At 38.4% G+C, this 18,241-nt stretch overlaps 3 protein-coding genes across 5 annotated transcripts; all 3 read left to right on the top strand.

The window, feature by feature from the left end:
• Nucleotides 1-795: 795 nt before the first annotated feature.
• LOC122085747 (CASP-like protein 4A4) lies at nucleotides 796-2,204 on the top strand. Of its 2 annotated transcripts, XM_042654308.1 has the most exons (3): nucleotides 796-1,245; nucleotides 1,623-1,758; nucleotides 1,861-2,204. In XM_042654308.1, exons 1-3 carry the CDS (start codon nucleotides 950-952, stop codon nucleotides 2,044-2,046), a joined length of 618 nt encoding a protein of 205 aa, XP_042510242.1. In that variant the 5' UTR covers nucleotides 796-949; the 3' UTR covers nucleotides 2,047-2,204. The 2 variants fall into 2 exon arrangements, with proteins under 2 accessions (XP_042510242.1, XP_042510241.1); XM_042654307.1 differs by having other exon boundaries at nucleotides 1,623-2,204.
• Nucleotides 2,205-7,825: 5,621 nt separating this feature from the next.
• On the top strand, nucleotides 7,826-10,185 carry LOC122086777 (CASP-like protein 4A4). The gene is made up of 3 exons (XM_042655742.1): nucleotides 7,826-9,011; nucleotides 9,370-9,499; nucleotides 9,593-10,185. Exons 1-3 carry the CDS (start codon nucleotides 8,902-8,904, stop codon nucleotides 9,809-9,811), a joined length of 459 nt encoding a protein of 152 aa, XP_042511676.1. The 5' UTR covers nucleotides 7,826-8,901; the 3' UTR covers nucleotides 9,812-10,185.
• A 1,919-nt stretch (nucleotides 10,186-12,104) lies between these two features.
• On the top strand, nucleotides 12,105-16,946 carry LOC122085923 (acyl-coenzyme A thioesterase 13). Of its 2 annotated transcripts, XM_042654540.1 has the most exons (4): nucleotides 12,110-12,225; nucleotides 12,269-12,527; nucleotides 12,606-12,752; nucleotides 16,525-16,946. In XM_042654540.1, exons 2-4 carry the CDS (start codon nucleotides 12,297-12,299, stop codon nucleotides 16,666-16,668), a joined length of 522 nt encoding a protein of 173 aa, XP_042510474.1. In that variant the 5' UTR covers nucleotides 12,110-12,225; nucleotides 12,269-12,296; the 3' UTR covers nucleotides 16,669-16,946. The 2 variants fall into 2 exon arrangements, with proteins under 2 accessions (XP_042510473.1, XP_042510474.1); XM_042654539.1 differs by having other exon boundaries at nucleotides 12,105-12,527.
• The last annotated feature ends 1,295 nt before the right edge of the window (nucleotides 16,947-18,241 follow it).

The following is an 18,241-nucleotide window of genomic DNA, read 5'->3' as shown; positions in this document are numbered from 1 at the left end:
GGGGAGTTAAAATTCTAATCAATCTTTACCAGGATTTGGTTGTTAAAAACAGGACGCGAATATCTGTTGCTAGTTGAAAGGATAACAGGCTTACTGTAAAGAAGTAGAAATTCAGTGAAAGATCTTTTTGTTTAGTCCTTGCAATATTTCCCTAATTTGCTATTTCAGTCAATTCTTTTTTGGCGCCTTTGACCTGCCAACTTAAAGATGGGATTTTCAGGTAATTTGGATTGCTTCAAAAGTTGATTCAACAATTAACTTGGTGCAGTGTTTTAGAACTTGGAAAATCATGTCACTTGTGAGTCCTTAAATTATAGGACCGGGAACAACCTCCCAGTATTTTCGGGGAGATCAGATAGAAAATGCAAAGGGGGTGGGGTGTGTGTGTGTGTGTGTGTGGATTCAGAAATAATTATAGAAACAAAACTTAGAACTAGTATTGGTAATTTAAGAATTTGATCTAATAAATTGACTATATAAAAGGTTTGGATTCTGGATTTGATTCAAGAATTATTCATTTTCTTAAAAATATTGAATAAAATTTTGGAAAACCTCCTTTTACCATTAGCAATTGCATTTTTAAAGAATTAATTATTAATAACATCGCTGACCAACTTGATTTTCATTTTAAAACTATGTTGTTAGATGGATGCTTAGTATATCTGACGTTACGTTCTGCAATTTATGGATAAACTCTGAGCTTGAAAAGTTGCTGCGCTTGTGCTTTCATGGTGACACCACCTGATGATCTCACCTTGAGAGTTCCACTCTTATAAGTTCTCATTATATTACTAAAAGATTCGAAGGATGGTTTGACTGTTTATAGATAAAGTCCTTAGCTATGGTTAGCATCTAAGAAACTATGTATTTGAGTTTGGGAAATTTCTTTGGAAGCAGGGAGAGCAGTTGAGGAAAGACGACTCAGACTTTAATTAGTGGTAAGGTTTCCATGAAAGAGAATAGAGCTACTGGTGGTGATCTGTTTGGAGCAATGGCTGCAGGATCCTCTCCTCCTCGACTCTATTCTCCGGCGCAACCACAGTACCCAACACCGTCATCGTTCACCATCAACTCTATTGGCTCAACTACATGGAGCTCTAAACCCACCCTCCATCTCTGTAATCTCTTTATTCGTTCACTGGCTTTCCTCTTCTCCTTCATCTCTGCTATCTCACTCGTTGCACCCTCTCCCAACAAGAAGAAAGACGAAGCCACGTTTAGTTTCGGTCTACACCCAGAATTATGGTGAGTGATTCTGATTTGGTATCCTACACCATTCCTGTTCTCTTTTATGATCAATATCAAGAGAGCCAATTTCAAATTCAATACAAGGGGAAATTATTTTCTGCTACCCAGGGCTCATAGCCAAAGAAAGACATGAAATAATTTACTTCCCTTTGTGTTCCAAAAACCCTTCTCCTAGGTTTCAGAATTTTCAAAAATATCTTTCTAAGATTTCATTTTTTTGACTTCGAGCCCGAATAGCAAGAAAGTTCTTGCAACCTGGGTAGCATTAAAGATTAACAAAAACAAGAGATCACAGTTTTAAAATTTCAGGCAGCTAATAAATAGGCAATTTAATTCTTAACCAAAATATAAATATAGGAAATTGATGGATGTAGGTACAGCTTCGGTGTTACCATTTTGGCATCTATATACACAGCCTTCCAACTCTTCAAAGGTGTATTTGACATTGTTCATAGAGGTCTTCTTATCTCGGATTTGGTCTCTGACTATCTAAGCTTCATTCTTGATCACGTAAGTAATGCCTTAATCAAGGATCACTTAAGCTTTTACTTGTTCTTCTTACCCTTTTTGGGATTGTTAATGAATGGCTTATTGGCTGGTGGGATGCAACAGCTGCTATGCTACCTACTCATTTCATCATCTTCACTATCAGTGCCGGCCATCCTACGGATAGAAAGTGTTTCGCCGATTTGGAAGGCAACCATTGTGTCTGTGAGCATGTCATTCGCTGCTTTCTTAGTCTTCGTAGCTTGTAGTCTTTTGTCTGGCTACAAGCTCTGCAAAAGAATCATCTGGTGAATGTGAATTCTAATGTTGTTGTCAATTCAACTCAGTTCAACCTAATCCCAACTAATTAATGGGGTTAACTACGTAGATCATTTTTCTTTAATCGATTTTATTCAAAGACGTATGTTTGTTACTGATTCTAAACTCTATATATGTTTTTTCTTACCATTGGGTCCATTGTAAGCTTACATTTTTGGCATAATGTAGCTTTTGCAAAATAATAATAAATGGATAAATTAAAAATAAATAAAATACTTATGTTGATATCTGCTTCATTTATATTTTGTGTTGCTTAGCTGAGATTGAATCTTTGTCCTCTCTAGTCCCATGGAAGATGGTGGTAAATTCAAAGCTGGAAGACGCAACATCTTCTTAGATTATTTCCTTCTAATTATGATTTTTTTTTTTCAAAGGGGCCACTAGGTGATCATATAAGAGACCACAAAGGAGTCAAAGACCGACCCATGCATGGAAAGGTTAGGATTGAGGTCTAAGAGGGCCATACAATTCTTAGAAAACTGAAAAAAAAAAAAAATCATATTAAATGTGCCTTTTTTTAACCCCCCGTGCACTCTCCAAATGGAGCAGTGCTTGATTTTATATGCCAATGCTCCCTTTGGTAGCAAGGTAGTTAAAGAAAAAATATGTAATGAAAATTTCGAACCAAAAAGAAGGAACACTAAAATTTCACCTGGTCAGAAGCGTTGGCAGCCTTGGAGATCCTCCAATCTCTCCCTTTTCCCCTTCTCATCTAGTCACCAACGACCCATCGCCTGCATTACAATGGAGACCCTAACCTAAACCAACCTGATTTTTCTTGGTATGGGTGGATATCTTACATTCAGGCTACGGAGAAAACATTTTATTACTTTGATCTTAGGAAATTCTCAAATATCTTGCACCAAACAACATGATTCTACACTTGTGCAATCATCCTAATGCGTTTCACGAATTCCTCTCATTAAATAAGATAAGTGGTTCACTAAATCTGAATCTGAGAGGCATCAGAACTTCTTGAAGATAGTTGGCGCTTCCCACAATGTGCAAGGGACTATGGAAATTTGGTAAAGTTATCTCTAGAATTCTAGGATGCAACCTTGCTCGGATTCACCATTACATGTCTTACTTGTACAATTAGAGAGAAAAACATTTCTCCAACTCAAAATACTTATTAAGCCTATTACTCATAAATATATAGAAGAGAATTGCCCACAACATAGTGTGGGGATGAGGAATCTCTGCAATGATAGTATGAAGAATGGTATCATCCACATGGGATTCACATGGTTGGGATAATAAAGAGAAAAGAAGAAAAAAAAAAAAATTTTTCATGTGAGGGGGTGATAATACAATGGTGTCATTAAAAAAAAATAAAAAAATACAATGGTGTCATGAGACTCATGACTTATGATTCGAACTTACCAAGATCAATTCAGGTTAAGGTTAAACAAGATAATTTAGGCATCCTTCACTTTGAGAGAGGCAGCCCAATTTGTTGAAAATCAATCGATAGAAGAATAAAATAGTAGACCATTTCTTCTGTTGTCCTTTATACCATTGAAGCTTATATAGAAAGAACTCATGAGGAAATTTTCTTAGGTTGTTTGATAAGTATATTTTTGGGAGAGGCATAGGTATGCCGTCGATATCAAGTATGCTAGCGGATAGTACCAATAGGAACATATGATGAAGTATCATTCAAGAAAGATATGAGGGTCATTTCAGAAAAAAGAAAGAGAGAGATAAACACAATGGGTGCTAGTATACTTGATATCGACGGCATACCCAACATTTTCCCATAAAAAAAGGTGAAAAAAATAATACAAAACACATAATAAGTCTTTTATGTATTTATTTTTTCTTTTCTTGATTTTAAGTTTATATAGAACTAGTTGAGAAGATCGCTGAAAGCTGCAAGCTTCGTGGCCCCTGCACAAGCGCAAGGGTAAATGAGAGTGAACACAGGGTTGGAGCAGAAGCGGAAGGAATTGGAAGACAACAAATTGGAGCAGAAGTGGCAGAATATAGAACATGTCGAAACCCTTCTCGACTCCCCAAGCTCCAAGAATATCTCCGGCCATGCCAGACGCCTGGGTTTCCTTAACCCAGGGTTTCTTCCAAAATCTCGGACACTTCTCTGGCTTCCAGCAGTTGACAAGAACAAGGTCACTTTTACCGGTCTGCTTCGCAGCCTTCTAAAGGGTCGAGAGGATTGAAAGCGGCCGTGTCACTTGCCTTCTCTCCATCAAACACCCTATCTTAGTATAGCCTTTCATTCTATTGACTATATCTGGGCATTTTGATTTTTCTACTTTGTTTTCTGGTGTTTGCTCCTGTCAATTATGCTGTTTCTATGGGATTTTATGCTTGGACAGGTGAAATTATTTATTTTTCTGTATTCCATACCACTAATTCGTAAGTTCAGCGTTATGTGAGAATTAACTTAATGGTTGTGTCTGAGCATTGCCATTATTGGTATTAATCAGACTAAGTTCCTAAACTTAATCTGGGTGTTAAATATATTTCATATTTGTCAAATGGGACTTATTTGTGATGTATGTTCCCAAAAAAAAAAAAAAAAAGAAGGATCTTCAAATGCATGTCCCATCTTAATTTATCTGCTATGATTCCAGTTGATTATAAACGTGTTTTGATTCTAGTTGCAGTTCTTGCCTAAACTAAAAGGCAATATCTTCAAGTGTACAGGAATAAAGAAAGTGATAAATTCTTTTGAGGTGAGAGATCTGCACATGATAATACCATACATACGCAATGCCCTTGAATGCCCTGCCCCAAGCCAAGCATCCACTGTGTGAGTACTGCCAAGAGAAGGAGATGTTCCTGCCCTATTGAGGTTAGGCATTTCCATGAACCTCTTCTATCCGAAGGTTAGCCTCTAGTTAGATAAAAAAAGAACACATAACAAGGTTAATCCATGTGTAGAGAGATTATATATTGGCAAAGTAGAAAATTCAGGTGCAGATCAAGCTATAATTCATCAAAATTATCATTAGTGTAGAAACCAAACCTAAAAAACCATACTTTCACATGTTTATTTATCCAAATACTCTAGTTTCCCTGTTATCATGTTTTAGAAATGGGTTTGTCTAAATGACACCTCTATAGGTGAAGTTTGGTAGTTATAACCTTATTTTGTTTACTCTTCATCTTTTCATTGCATCCCTTCAAGAAACAAACAAGGATGCATAAACAATCCCATCCTCTCCCTCTCCGATCTCATTTCCAGCCATTTAACCTTACACTTTTGGAGCCTTACACCATGAGACTGGTCATCTTACCCATCTCTGATGATCTTTTCCAGCCACTTGAAACATATCCTAAGTAACTAAACCTTAAACTTGAATGTCAAATCTGAACCTCCTCATTGACTGATGATCTCTTTCCATGAATGGATATTTTAGAGGGGTAAAATTGACACCAGAAAGGAGGTTGCTCGTTGCAACTTGCAAGTAGAATATATATGTCAGAGAGCTAAGAAGAAAGCAAAGAATTCGAAGAGGCTGTTAATTGCTGAAGGGTAGTTGCTAAGGTTACCTCTGATGTTCCTGTCATTTTCATTGAGTGATGATATGAGGAGTTCCAAAGCTATCGTTCGGGAAGAGTCACATATAGGGATAAAAACCATTAACCACCTGAGGGTGATGGCAAATGTCACTATTGATCTTAGTCACTGTTGTATGATCCCATTGTTGTTGTCATGTGATGGAATGAAGGGGAAGTTGAGATGAGGGGAGAATTGAGAGATCAAGTTGCAGATATGCCATTGGGAAAAGGGTTGTCCAGAGAGAGTGGATGGAGGGGATAAAAATAACTTACTAAGTAACCCCTCCCTTAGATATTCTAAAGTGAGTTAATGGGGTATAAAATTCAAAATATCTATAGGAAAAGAGTTACTTGGTTTTTGGGTGGGTAGAGGATTAAGGTTTGGCCCTCCAACATTCATATGAGAATCATAAAAATTATCATATCGTCTTGATGGGGGAACAAAATATTGTTGGTTAGATGGCTGGGGTGAAGGTTGAAAGGTTTAGGTATGGGTTGATGCTTCCAGTGTTCAGAGCTGAGCTTCTAAAATGTAATTATGAAGAATACATTTATCTCGGCAATTAAGTCACTATATGATAGTTATCATGTAGATCACCTCGGCAGAAGTCATACTATGCATGCTTATAAATTGAAAGGTATTTAATTCCTATCGCAGAGAATTTGCTATGACTATTAATCTCAAAGGAAGAGAACTCCTCATACCGTGTCTTCAATACTTTCATCTCATAGTTCCACTTTTTCTTCACCTTTACCTTTGCGTACTTCGTCAGATTCAAAGATTGACTATCTCTATGAGATCAATTACATGCCTGAAGACCAGCAGATCCACCCAACAAACTACCTGTCCTAAACCCCTACACTGTTTTCCCCGAAAATCCTGAGTCTGCAAAGAAAATGATTACAAGTCTTATCTCTCCTAGAAAATCTTCTGCACCAAAAGAGTTTGTTCAAGCCACTCTTGGCCCTGGAAGTTCCTCCAGAAAAGCTACAAGGTTCCTCCTCTAAACCTGAGTTAGAGGGATCAGACAGACCCCTCAACTATGTTCACCAGATAATCCCATTCCACCTTGAACCACCTCTTGTCCATACCCCTCCTATTGATCCCCTCCATCCAAATTGCCTACCTTTTGCCCCAGTTTATCTTGTTCATGTGTCAACAAGAAATTCCCTTCAGAAATTATAAAGTGCACACGCAGTGCATGAGGCTTCCACCACTGCGGGACCTGGGGAGGATCATATTGTACGCAGCCTTACCCCCGCTTCGCGGAGAGGTTGTTTCCCGACTCAAACCCGCGACCACTAGGTCGCAATGGAGCAACCTTCCCTTTAGAATTTGTTTTCTAAAATTCGTTTGACAATAAGATGTAACAATTCAAGAATAAAACCAATCAAAAGTTCAAAACTATCTCAATGGAAGATCATATGCGTCGTTGACATTCAACATGTACTGGACATATGAGGGAGTCTTCATAATGAAGACTGACCTCGAATCAGGGCAATCCAGTTGGAATTTGGCTAAAAAAGGATCACAGGTTATAGGAATAAGAGTGACCAGAGAAAATAACTTTAGCAAATCAGTATAGAGTGGCATGCAACTTTAGCCAATGGGTTATTGTAACTCATTGAACAGATCTGCAAAGTTTTGCAAAATTCTGATTTCAAACCAGTAGTATTATTAGAAACCCTACTGTCAACTAGGAAAAGTGGAAAGCAAGAATAGAGATGAAATTTTGATTAGGTTATTCAGAGATTGGAGACAGAAATTCAGGGAGAAGTAAATCAGGGAAATATTAATCAAGTTGAAGTCAGAATAAGTGATCACCAATAGGTCTTAAAAGTAATAAACAGAACCTGAAAGTTTAGAGCAAGAACAGCACAACCTCAGGTAGTAGAATAGATGTGACCTGTAATTTGACTGATAGATAGAAGAAGGGATATGGATAAAACAGGCTAGGAATCCATCCATGCCTTTGAAGAGAATCCACTTTTCCACTGAAAAATCCACCTTAGTATTCACTTGGAACCCACCAGGTAAACACCAACGATACTGCAACACCAGATTTCAAAAACTGGAGAGTTTTATTCTTCAAATCGATGGGGATGCCCTGTGGCTGCTACATTTATGGGAAAAAGGTTCTCTGAACCTCCATGGGAGGGTATGCTAGCACACTCTCTCTCTCTCTCTCTCTCTCTCTCTCTCTCTATATATATATATATCTCTCTCTCTATATATATATATATATATCTCCTTCTCACATGAAATGACCTTGATGCCCTCCCACATAGCAAACCGTTCTGTTGCAACCCACTGGTGTGCTCCTCTATGTTGCTTGCTCAGTGAACCCTTTCCTTATATTTATTTATATCTTCTCTGAAAACTTTTGATTGGCTTAAAGTGAGAATTTACATTACTCACCCAATAGGAAAGACGACCTTTCATCATCTAATGAGAAAAGCTCCGAATTAACTACAGTAACAACTAATAAGAAAAGAGGAGCCAACTCAGCTTTAAAAAGCAATCCCAAACCGAGATAAGCTTTAAAATATAAAAAGGAAGAAAATAAATTTTATAAGAGCCCACAACTTAAGTAATTAATAAATCCCAAATAAAGAAGAGTTTTCATCATCTAACCAATAGGAAAGCTCCGAATTAACCCATTACAGTAACAACTAATAAGAAAAGAGGAGCCAACTCAGCTTTAAAAAGCAATCCCAAACCGAGATAAGTTTTAAAATATAATAAGGAAGAAAATAAATTTTATAAGAGCCTACAACTTAAGTAATTAATAAATCCCGAATTCCAACCTGCTGTATTGGATTTTACGTTACATTCTGCTATTTATGGAAAAACTCTGAGCTTACAAAGTTAACCTCTGCATTTTCTTTCATGGTGACACCACCTGGTGATCTCACCATGAGAGCTCCGCTCTTGTAAGTGTATTCATTATATTACTAAAAGATTTGAAGGATGATTTGACTGTATATAAAGTACCTAGTGGTGAGCATCTAAGAAACTACTTATTTTGGGTTCGGGGAAATTTCTTTGGAAATTTTTTGAGAGTTTAAATGGTAAGGTTTCGATGAAATGAAATAGAGCCACTATTGGTATTCTGTTTGGAGCAATGGCTGCAGGATCCTCACCTCCTCGACTCTATTCTCCAGCTCAGCCACAGTACCCAACACTGTCACCATTCACCCCGAACTCTATTGGCTTGACTACCCTCCATCTCTGTAATTTCTTCATTCGGTCACTGGCGCTCCTCTTCTCCTTTGTCTCTGCTACCTCACTTGTTGCATCCGATGCCAACAAGAAGAAAGACGATGAAATCAGGTTTAGGTTTTTCAGTATCCAGAATTAAGGTGTGTGATGCTGATTTGGTATATTCTACAATTCCTGTTTCTCTTTCTTGGTGAGTATCGGAAAGAGACCCGATTTCAATTAAAGGATGAAATTTTGCTGCTACTGGAGTTGCAGGAATTTTCTTGCTACCCAGTTTCGCAGCTAAAGAATTGGAATCTCGAAGGATATTTTGGAAAATACAAAACCTAGGGCTAGGGCCTAGGAGGCTATTTGTGAACCAAAGGGGAAGTGAATTATTCCATCTCTTTGGCTACGAGCCTGGGTAACAGGAAGTTCCTACAACCCCGGGTAGCAGCAAAATTTTATCAACAAAAACTAGAGATTAAAATCTTAAAATTTCGTGCAGTTAATAAGTAGGCAATTTAATTCTTAACCAAAATATAAATATGGGAAATTGATGGATGTAGGTACAGCTTCGGAGTTACCATTTTGTCAGCTATTTACTCAGCCTCCCAACTCTATAAAGGTGTATATGACATTGTTCACAGAAGTCGTCTCATCTCAGATTTGGTTCCTGACTATCTAAGCTTCATTCTTGCCTAAGTAATTGCCGTGAAGGGCCTGAACAGGGATCACTTAACCTGGCTTCTACTTGTTCTCCCAACCCCTTTTGGGATGGATTGTTAATGAATGGCTTTTTGGCTGGTGGGATTGATGCAACAGCTGCCATGCTACCTTCTCATTTCATCATCTTCACTATCAGTGCCGGCCATCCTTCGGATAGAAAGCGGTTCGCCGGTTTGGAAGGCAACCATTGTGTCATTGAGCATGTCATTCGCTGCTTTCTTAGTCTTCATAGCTTGCAGTCTTTTGTCCGGCTACAAGCTCTGCAAGAGAATCATCTGGTGAATGTGGATTCTTATGTTGCTTTCAATTCAGTGAGCATGTCATTCGCAGCTTTCTTAAGTCTTCATAGCTTGCAGTCTTTTGTCCGGCTACAAGCTCAAGAAAATTATCTGGTGAATGTGGATTTTTATGTTGCTTTCAACTCAACTCGGTTCAGCTTTACCCATCCAAGTAATGGGTTGGCGACGTAGATCATTTTTCTCTTATCAGCGTTATACAAAGACATGCTTGTTACCGGTTCTAAGCTATATATATATATATATATATATGTCTTTCCTCACCATTTCTCAAGGGTTCATTGTAGGCTTACCCTTTTAGCCTTATGTTGCTTCACAAAAATAAATAAATAAGTAAAATACTTATGTTGATGTTTGTTACATTTATTTTTTGCTTTGTCCCTGGTCCTCTATTGCGAAGATGCTTAGTTGAGATTGAATCTTTGTCCTCTCTAGTTCCATGGAAGATGGTGGTTGATTCAAAGCTCGAAGACGCAACAATCTATTTCCTTTGCAACTATGAATCAATGAGTTTGTGCTTTGATTATGCTCTGTTTGTTTGCAAGGAAAATTGGAAGGAAAAAAAATTGATGATATTTCAAACCTAGCTAAAAGGAGGAACTATTGTAAAAGCTAACTTCCTTTCTTAGATTGGAACCTTTTGATGAGATGGATCACGTTTGAATGCCTGGTCAGCATCGTTGGCAGCCTTGGAGAGGCTCCAATCTCTCCTAACCCTTCGTAACCAAGCCACCAAGGACCCTTCACCTTCATTATAATTCAGAATAGTGATCATCTATGACTATTGGTTTTAATGGATCGTTGCAAAATCGAAGCAAAACGGATGTAGTGCCTAAAGAGCCCAACCTGGCCAGGTTTTACTTGGTATGGGTGGATAGCTTACATTCAGGCTAGGGTGAACCTTTGATGGTTTCGTATTATGTGATTCTCAAGTTGGGTCATCTCAACCGATGGGGAAAAAAAGCGAACAGGAAACAGACCTTTTTTTTTTTTTTTTTTTTTTGGGTTCAATGCTAGTCCGGTTTTAAAACCTATAAAAATACCTTTTTAATTTACGGGGCCACCTGGGGCCAAAAAGTCCATGCGTGCTAAAAAATTTCATGTTTGGACTGGGAGTTTTCAGCCCATGGGATTGGCTTGGGCCATGAAAAGCTTGAAGTTGGGCTAGGCGTAGCTAGAACTTCTTGAAGATAGTCGACGCCTCCACACAAGGTGCAAGGGACCATGACAATTTGGCTAAGTTATCTCTACGATTCAACCCCTCTGGGATTCATCCTTGTCTTGTGTGCACAATTAAAGAGATGATCATTTCGTTGAATTAGAATACCTATTAATTCTATAACAACATTCAAAACCTTATCCCAACTTAATGGGGTCATCAACATGAAAATTCTAAGCAAGAACGCTTATGAGGATTCATGTAAAAAGATTGATGGGTTATAACTGAGTATAATAAGTGCTCTTGACTTACCACTAGTCTTTAATATAGAAGAGAGGATCTTCCACACCACACAAATGGTGACGTAAAGAATGATATCATCCACATGGATCAACATGATCAAAATAGGAAAGAGAAAACAATATAAAAAAACACACATGAGAGGGTGATACAAGGAACTTTTTCTTAATAGTACTCTCGACCAAAATGATTGATAGAATTTTTTAAACTTAGGGGAGGGGATGATATTTCTCAAAATACCTAGGAGAAAGTGCTATTAAGGCAAAATACAGGGGAGGAAGTGTAATTTCTTCGTAAGTATGTATAGAAATGGAACTAGACTAGGCTATGTGACTCGACTCCTGCTTGTCTTCTATGCACAAGGGGCAGCAGCGCAGATCCGATGTCCAGGAGTACTCGTCACAGAACCCAACACAGACATGCGTTTTGAGACGTTCTAAAGTGTTGGATCTACGCTACAGAGGGCACAAGATCAAGATGGGTGGTCTTTTTTCATTTAAGTGGGTGGGGTGGTCATTCAGGGCACGCTCCTGTGCCCTGGCGCTGCCATAGAACTAATAGAACCTATAGCCCACCAAGGGCCTGGGTAAAGCTCAATGAACAGATAAAGAACCCAAGAGTCTAGCCCGGATCTTTAAGAAAAAAAAAAAAAATTCTAGCCAGATGAAGGCTATAAATTTTGAGGCCATCAGATCATAGCTCTTCAAATATAGATTCTATTTTGAGGGTTAAAATCCTTTTCCAAAGAATAATCTACCTTCACGTGTAGACGACCCAATCACCACTGTGTCTCAACCGTTATCACATCCTGATTCAACGGTGAAGCTTTTAGAGTGTAAGAGAGAGAAACTGAGAAAGCCTCCTTCGATGGTGGAGGCCATGTTGCCGACACAATTGACCGACTCATAAACAAGAAACCTCGAAAATCAACTGCAGATTCTGTACTGATTGATTGATTGATGGTTTGTTTAAGCGTGAAGGAATTGGAAGACAGCAAATTGGAGCACAGAACATGTCGAAACCCTCCTCAACTCCCCAAGCTCCAAGAATCTCTCCGGGAATGCCTGAAGAGTGGGTTTCCTTGACCCAGGGTTTCTTCCAAAATGTCAGAGACTCCTCTGAGCTTACAGAAGTTGAAACGAACAACATTACTTTTAACGATCTGCTTCGCAGCCTTCTTAAGGTTGAGAGGATTGAACGCGGCCGCGTCACTTGCCTTCTCTCAATCAAGCCCCCTGTCCTGGTATAACCTTTCTGATTCATTTTATATAGATCGTCTTGTATTCGGTTCTTCATCTTCAAACTTTGATTTGGGTTGCAGAATTTCTATGGGACGTTGCACGGAGGGGCAGTTACCGGGCTTGCCGAATTGGTGTGCACAGCTTGTGCCAGAACTATCGCCTCTGAGGATAAGAAATTGTTTCTTGGGGAATTGTCTGTGAGTTATCTCTCTGCAGCTACACCTAATGTGAGTCCCTCCTGTTCATTTTATTACTAATCTGTGCGTTTTGCTTTTTATGGGTGAATTCACTTAGTGGTTGTGTCCTAGCATTGCCGTTATTGGTATTAATCAGGCTGACTTCCTAAATTTAATCTGGGCTGTTAAAGACATTTCAAATTTTTTAAAATGGAACTCATTAGCGATGATATGTTCCCCAAACTAAATTGTCTTGAGGTTGCATGTTATGGTAATTAGAAGCTGCACTGCCAAGATAATGAGATGTTCCTGCCCTATTGAGATTACTTATTTCCATGAACCTCTACTATCCGAAGTTAGCCTCTATTTGGAGAAAAAAGAACCCATAAGCCCATGTATAGAGAGATAATATTGGCAAAGTATCAAATTCAGGCACCTATCAAGTTATAATTCATTGAGATTATCATTAATGTAGAATCCAAATTTCAAAAAGTGTACATTCACTTGTTTATCATCCAAGTACCAACTTTTTTTTTTGTCTATTATCATGTTTTAGAAATGAATTTGTCTGAGTGGCGCCTCTACAGGTGAAGTTTGGTTGTTGTAACGTAATTTGTTCATTGCATCCCTTCAAAAAACAAACTAGGAAGCATAAACAATCCCATCTTCTCCCTTTCCAATCTCAATTCCGGACATCTGACTGTATCCTTTGCAGCCTTACACCATGAGATTGCTCATCTGCCTCATCTCTGATGATCTGTTCCAGCCACTTCAAACATATCCCAAGACATGAAACCTTAAAATTGAATGTCAAATCTGAACCTGCTGACTAACTGGTGAACTCTCTCTGTGAATGGAAATCTAAAATTGATACCAGAAAAGGAGGTCACTGGAGTGTTGCAACTTGCAAGTAGAAGAAATATATCCGAGAAGTAAGAAAAAAAAGCAAAGAAATGGAAAGAGGCTGTCAGTCTCTGAAGGGTAGTTACTAAGGTTACCTTTGATGTTCCTGTCATTGTCGTCTAGATATGGGATGAAGGGAGAAATGAGATGAAGGACAAGTTGAGATGAGGAGTTTCAGAGCTCTCATTAGGGAAAGTTTCATATATATATAGAGTACAAAAGGAATAAAACCCATGAACTGCCAGAGGGTGATTGAAAAGTTCGCTGTTGATTTAGTCACCATTATATGATCCCATTGTTGTCAAATGATGAAATGAAGAGGAAGATGAGATGAGGGAAGAGTTGCGATGAGAGTAATCAAGGGTTGTCCGGGGAGAGAGGATGACAGGGATAAAAGTAAATTACCACATTACACCTCCCTTAAGAGGTATTCTGAAGTGCGCAAAGGAGGTATAGAAGTCTGGTTAAAATCTATTTGACACCTCAGAATGTGTCAACAAGAAATTCCCTTTAGAAATTGTTTTATAAAATTCATTTAACAGTAAGATGTGCCAAAATAATAGAACCAATCAAAAGTTCAAAACTATCTTGATGGAAGACCATATGTTGGTTGTTGGATCATCACCATGGAACATTGGTTGTACTGAACCTATGAGGGAGTTCATAATGAAGACTAAACTTGAACAAAGGAAATCGAGTTGGAATTTAGCTCAAACAGGATCAAGGTTGTAGTAATAAGAACCAGAAACAGAGAAAAGTTAGTAACTTAAGAAAATCAAATCAGAATGGCATGAAAGTTGAGTTGTTGAATTATTGTAACTCATTGAACTGATCTGCAATGTTCGGAAAAATTATGATATCAAACCAGCAGTATTCCAAGAAATCCAACTGTCACTAGGAAAACTGGAAAGCACGAATAGAACTGAATTTTCAATTAGGGTATTCAGAAATTCAGAGAGTAAGTCAGGGAATTATTAAACGAGCTGATGTGAGAAGAAGTGATCAGCAATTGGTCTAAATGATAATAACAGAATGTCAAAGTTGGGAGCAGGAATAACACAACTGCAGGAACTTGAGTAGATTTGACCTATAATTTGATTGAAAGGTAGAAGAATGGATAGGGAGATAAGGATAAAACAGGTGAGGAATCCATGTAGACCTCAGGCTAGGAATTCATCAAAGCTTGTGAAGAGAACCCAAGCTTCCACCAAGGAATTTACCTTAGTATTCACTTGGAATCCACTAAATACGCTCAGAATCCACAGAGGTAGGTCTGAATCCACAATATCATCTTCAAAATGATTGGGGTGGCCCATGGCCATTACATTTTGATTTAGATTGAGAAAGGAAGAAGAGATGAAAGGCCAGCAGCATAGCCCATCGAACCCAGCCCTTGGGGTTGAGCTTAGTCCATTTTATGGGCCAGGTTTATGCCCATTACTAAGTCTTTAGTAGTTCTTGCATGAGTTACAATTTTTAGTTTCTATTTTATGTCAGATTCTGATCTATTTAATCGGTTTAAGTTGTAAAGGAACCTCCTTTCCACGCAAGGAAGGTATTAATGTACAACGATTCATCAAGCCAATAATAAGAGAAGGGGCATACTTCCTCCCATGATTTGGACAATTGCTTGGACATCTTATGCTGTTATTCTGTGAGATGCAGAAACCCTAGTGGTAGACTAGGTGGGTTAGTGGGATTCTAACCTATGTTCAAGTGGGAGGCTCAACCATATCACTTCCTTTCTAGTTTCTATTTTCTTCTTTCATTCTCCTGCAATACAAGAGGGTAAGTGTCCTGTTTCAGCTGATTTTGGGTGGTTGTTTGTGATTATATAAGGTATCCTGTTGTCATTACTGAGGACATGAATAATTTGTAGGCATTATAAGGTAGTGCATGTATGGTTTTACATGCACAGGATAATGCCCTGCATAAACAATTCCCTTAAATGCCCTGCCCCAAGCCAACCATCCACTGTGTGAGTATTGCCAAGAGAATGAGATGTTCGTGCCCTGTTGGGGTTGGCATTTCCATGAACCTCTCCTGTCTGAAGGTTAGCCTTTAGTTGGATAAAAAAGAACCCATAACAAGGTTAACCAATGTACGAAGAGATTATATTGGAAAAGTTGCAAATTCAGGCACAGTTCGCTCTATAATTCATCAATATGATCATTAACCTTATCCTTTGCAGTCTTACACCATGAGGCTCTGTTGATCTTTTCCAGCCGCTTGAAACATATCTGAATTCACGAAACCTTAAACTTGAATATCAAATCTGAACCTCCTCATTGACTGATGAACTCTCTCCATGAATGGATCTTAGATGGGTAAATTGACAGCAAAAAGGTGGTCCAGCATTGCAACTTGCGAGTAGAATAGATATGTCAGAGAAGTAAGAAGAAAGCAAAGAAATCGAAGATGCAACACTGAAGGGTTGTTGCTAAGGTTGCCTTTGACGTTCCTGTCATTTTCATCGAGAGATGGGATGAAGGGATGTTGTAGCAAATCCTCTTTCTGTGATTATATGATTCATAGGCGTATGTTGCCTTGTAAGATACATTTAAATATGCTTCCCCATCAATTATTTTAGTTCATAATGCTACTTTTAGTCCAACCAAGTTAATTTTAACTGGCCTCACACATAGAGATGTTAAAGATAGAAGAATAGCAATCTAAACGAAAATTCATTGTGGACTTTAAAAAGTTACCAAGTAGTTTTGCTTGTTTCCCAAGTTGATTTGGTTGTGAAGAAGAAGCTAGTTGATTGGAAATTGAATTGATGTGGTTTGATTTTTAAGTTTTGACTGGGCTTCAGGTCAGAATCTGAATGAGTGGCTTGATGTGCTTATGATATATATTCCATTTCATCCACAGCATTACCTTGTCAATATAATGAAGTTTGGTTGTGTTACATTTACAGATGGTGTTGGAAGTTGATGGATCCTTAGTGAGGCATGGAAGAAATGTGACGGTAACCTCTGTTGAGTTCAAGAATAAGCAAACTGGGAAGCTGATCTACACTGCCCGCGCAACTTTCTATAACTTGCCAGTCTCGAGTTTATGAAACTTTTCATGGCTTAACCAATTGAGAATGTTCTCTAGGTGAAATGTGGTTAAACGATAAAGTGCAGACCCAGAAAGCTGTGATTATGCAAGAGGTGGAGCTATAACATCGCCACCAATGGATATTAAGACCTGTGTTCATCATGATAATGAAATAAACAGTCAGCAAGTGCATTCAAATAGTGCTTTTATTTGTAAAATGGTACATTCATTCTTGTTGATGGGAACTTAGAACCTTTTGTATCTAATTCTATTCAATTATTTCTCTATTCCTTTCAAGTCTAGTGATCTGTATTGAAGGCCGCTAATACCTGTAGAGACAATTTTCAAATAAAAGGAGGAGGGGAGGGGAAGGGAGGAGAGAGAGGGGTGGGGGGGGGTGAAGGGGGAAGTTTCTACAATTGAGAGGCCACCACATCTTCTGTAGCCGCACTGCCTTTCTTGCTGCCTCTGATGTGAAGGAAATAGCATTTTGCTGGTGTGTATTTACCAAAACGCTCCATTAGCTGCGGTTCCTGCCTTAATTAATGTACAGCATCTCTAGATTCACAGGAAAAGAATTCTCCTGAGTTGCACAGCCCTGAACCAACGTGAGGATCAATAAAGAGACATAAATGGGCATTAATAGAAGGTGGGTTTTTGGATTTCACAGGGATGTGGGCGTCATTATGCAACCCTCGGGGTGTGACAAATGAACGCTACCACCCCTGTGACACCTATATAACAGAAATCATCGGATCAATATATATGTGACACCTGTCACATAGCTTTTATTTTCACTTTTTTATATTTGAGGGAAAAGGAGATTGTTGAAACTTGAAAGGCTGGATTTGATCCAATGCCTAACAAGTTCTTTGCCAAAACAACCCAATATATCATCTCAATCCCATGGTCTTAATTGATTGGTGATCTTCAAATCGACTAGGAACGGTAGTCGAAATCGGATCATCCCATTACTAATCAAGTAGTTACTTGGTACAACTCTAGACCTAACCCTGAAATTGGTGAAACCGATTAAGACCCATTCTAACCAAACTGGAACCATCTTTTGTTTGGTAATGAACCATCCCAATAGACATCCATAATGGATAAAGGATTGGGTTGGGGGAGGTAGGAGGGGGGCGATTTCATGTCCAAAACGTAGTTTAAGATACTCCCAATTTGTTATAGCAGCTATAGACAATAAACAGACATTTGGAGTTTGGCCTTCACCTATATCAAGTGTTGTGGTTAGGTCAATCCTCTCTTGTGAAACAGCTTGCGTCGACTATAGTGATTTGGTGCCCAGTCCTTTCTTGGATTTATTTATTTATTAATTTTTTTTTTTAAAAGTTGGTTATTATTATCATCATCATCATCTTGAAAGTCTGGAATGCACCTTCTTCCGAACACAATGAGGCACCATGTAAAAATGTTCCCTATTAGAAACGCAATGAATCTGGATTATGGGAAAGCATTATGGCTTAGTTTGGTTGTTAAGAATGAATAAGAAAAAAAAAAAAATTAAAAACTTGAATTGGAGAAGATAGACAGACTTGTAAATCAATTATTACATAATGATGATTTATTTTTTT

This window comes from Macadamia integrifolia, chromosome 8 (genome assembly GCF_013358625.1).
Source record: "Macadamia integrifolia cultivar HAES 741 chromosome 8, SCU_Mint_v3, whole genome shotgun sequence".
NCBI lineage: Eukaryota > Viridiplantae > Streptophyta > Magnoliopsida > Proteales > Proteaceae > Macadamia > Macadamia integrifolia.
Note: the sequence above shows the minus strand (reverse complement) of the source record. Positions and strands in the feature narration are given on the sequence as shown.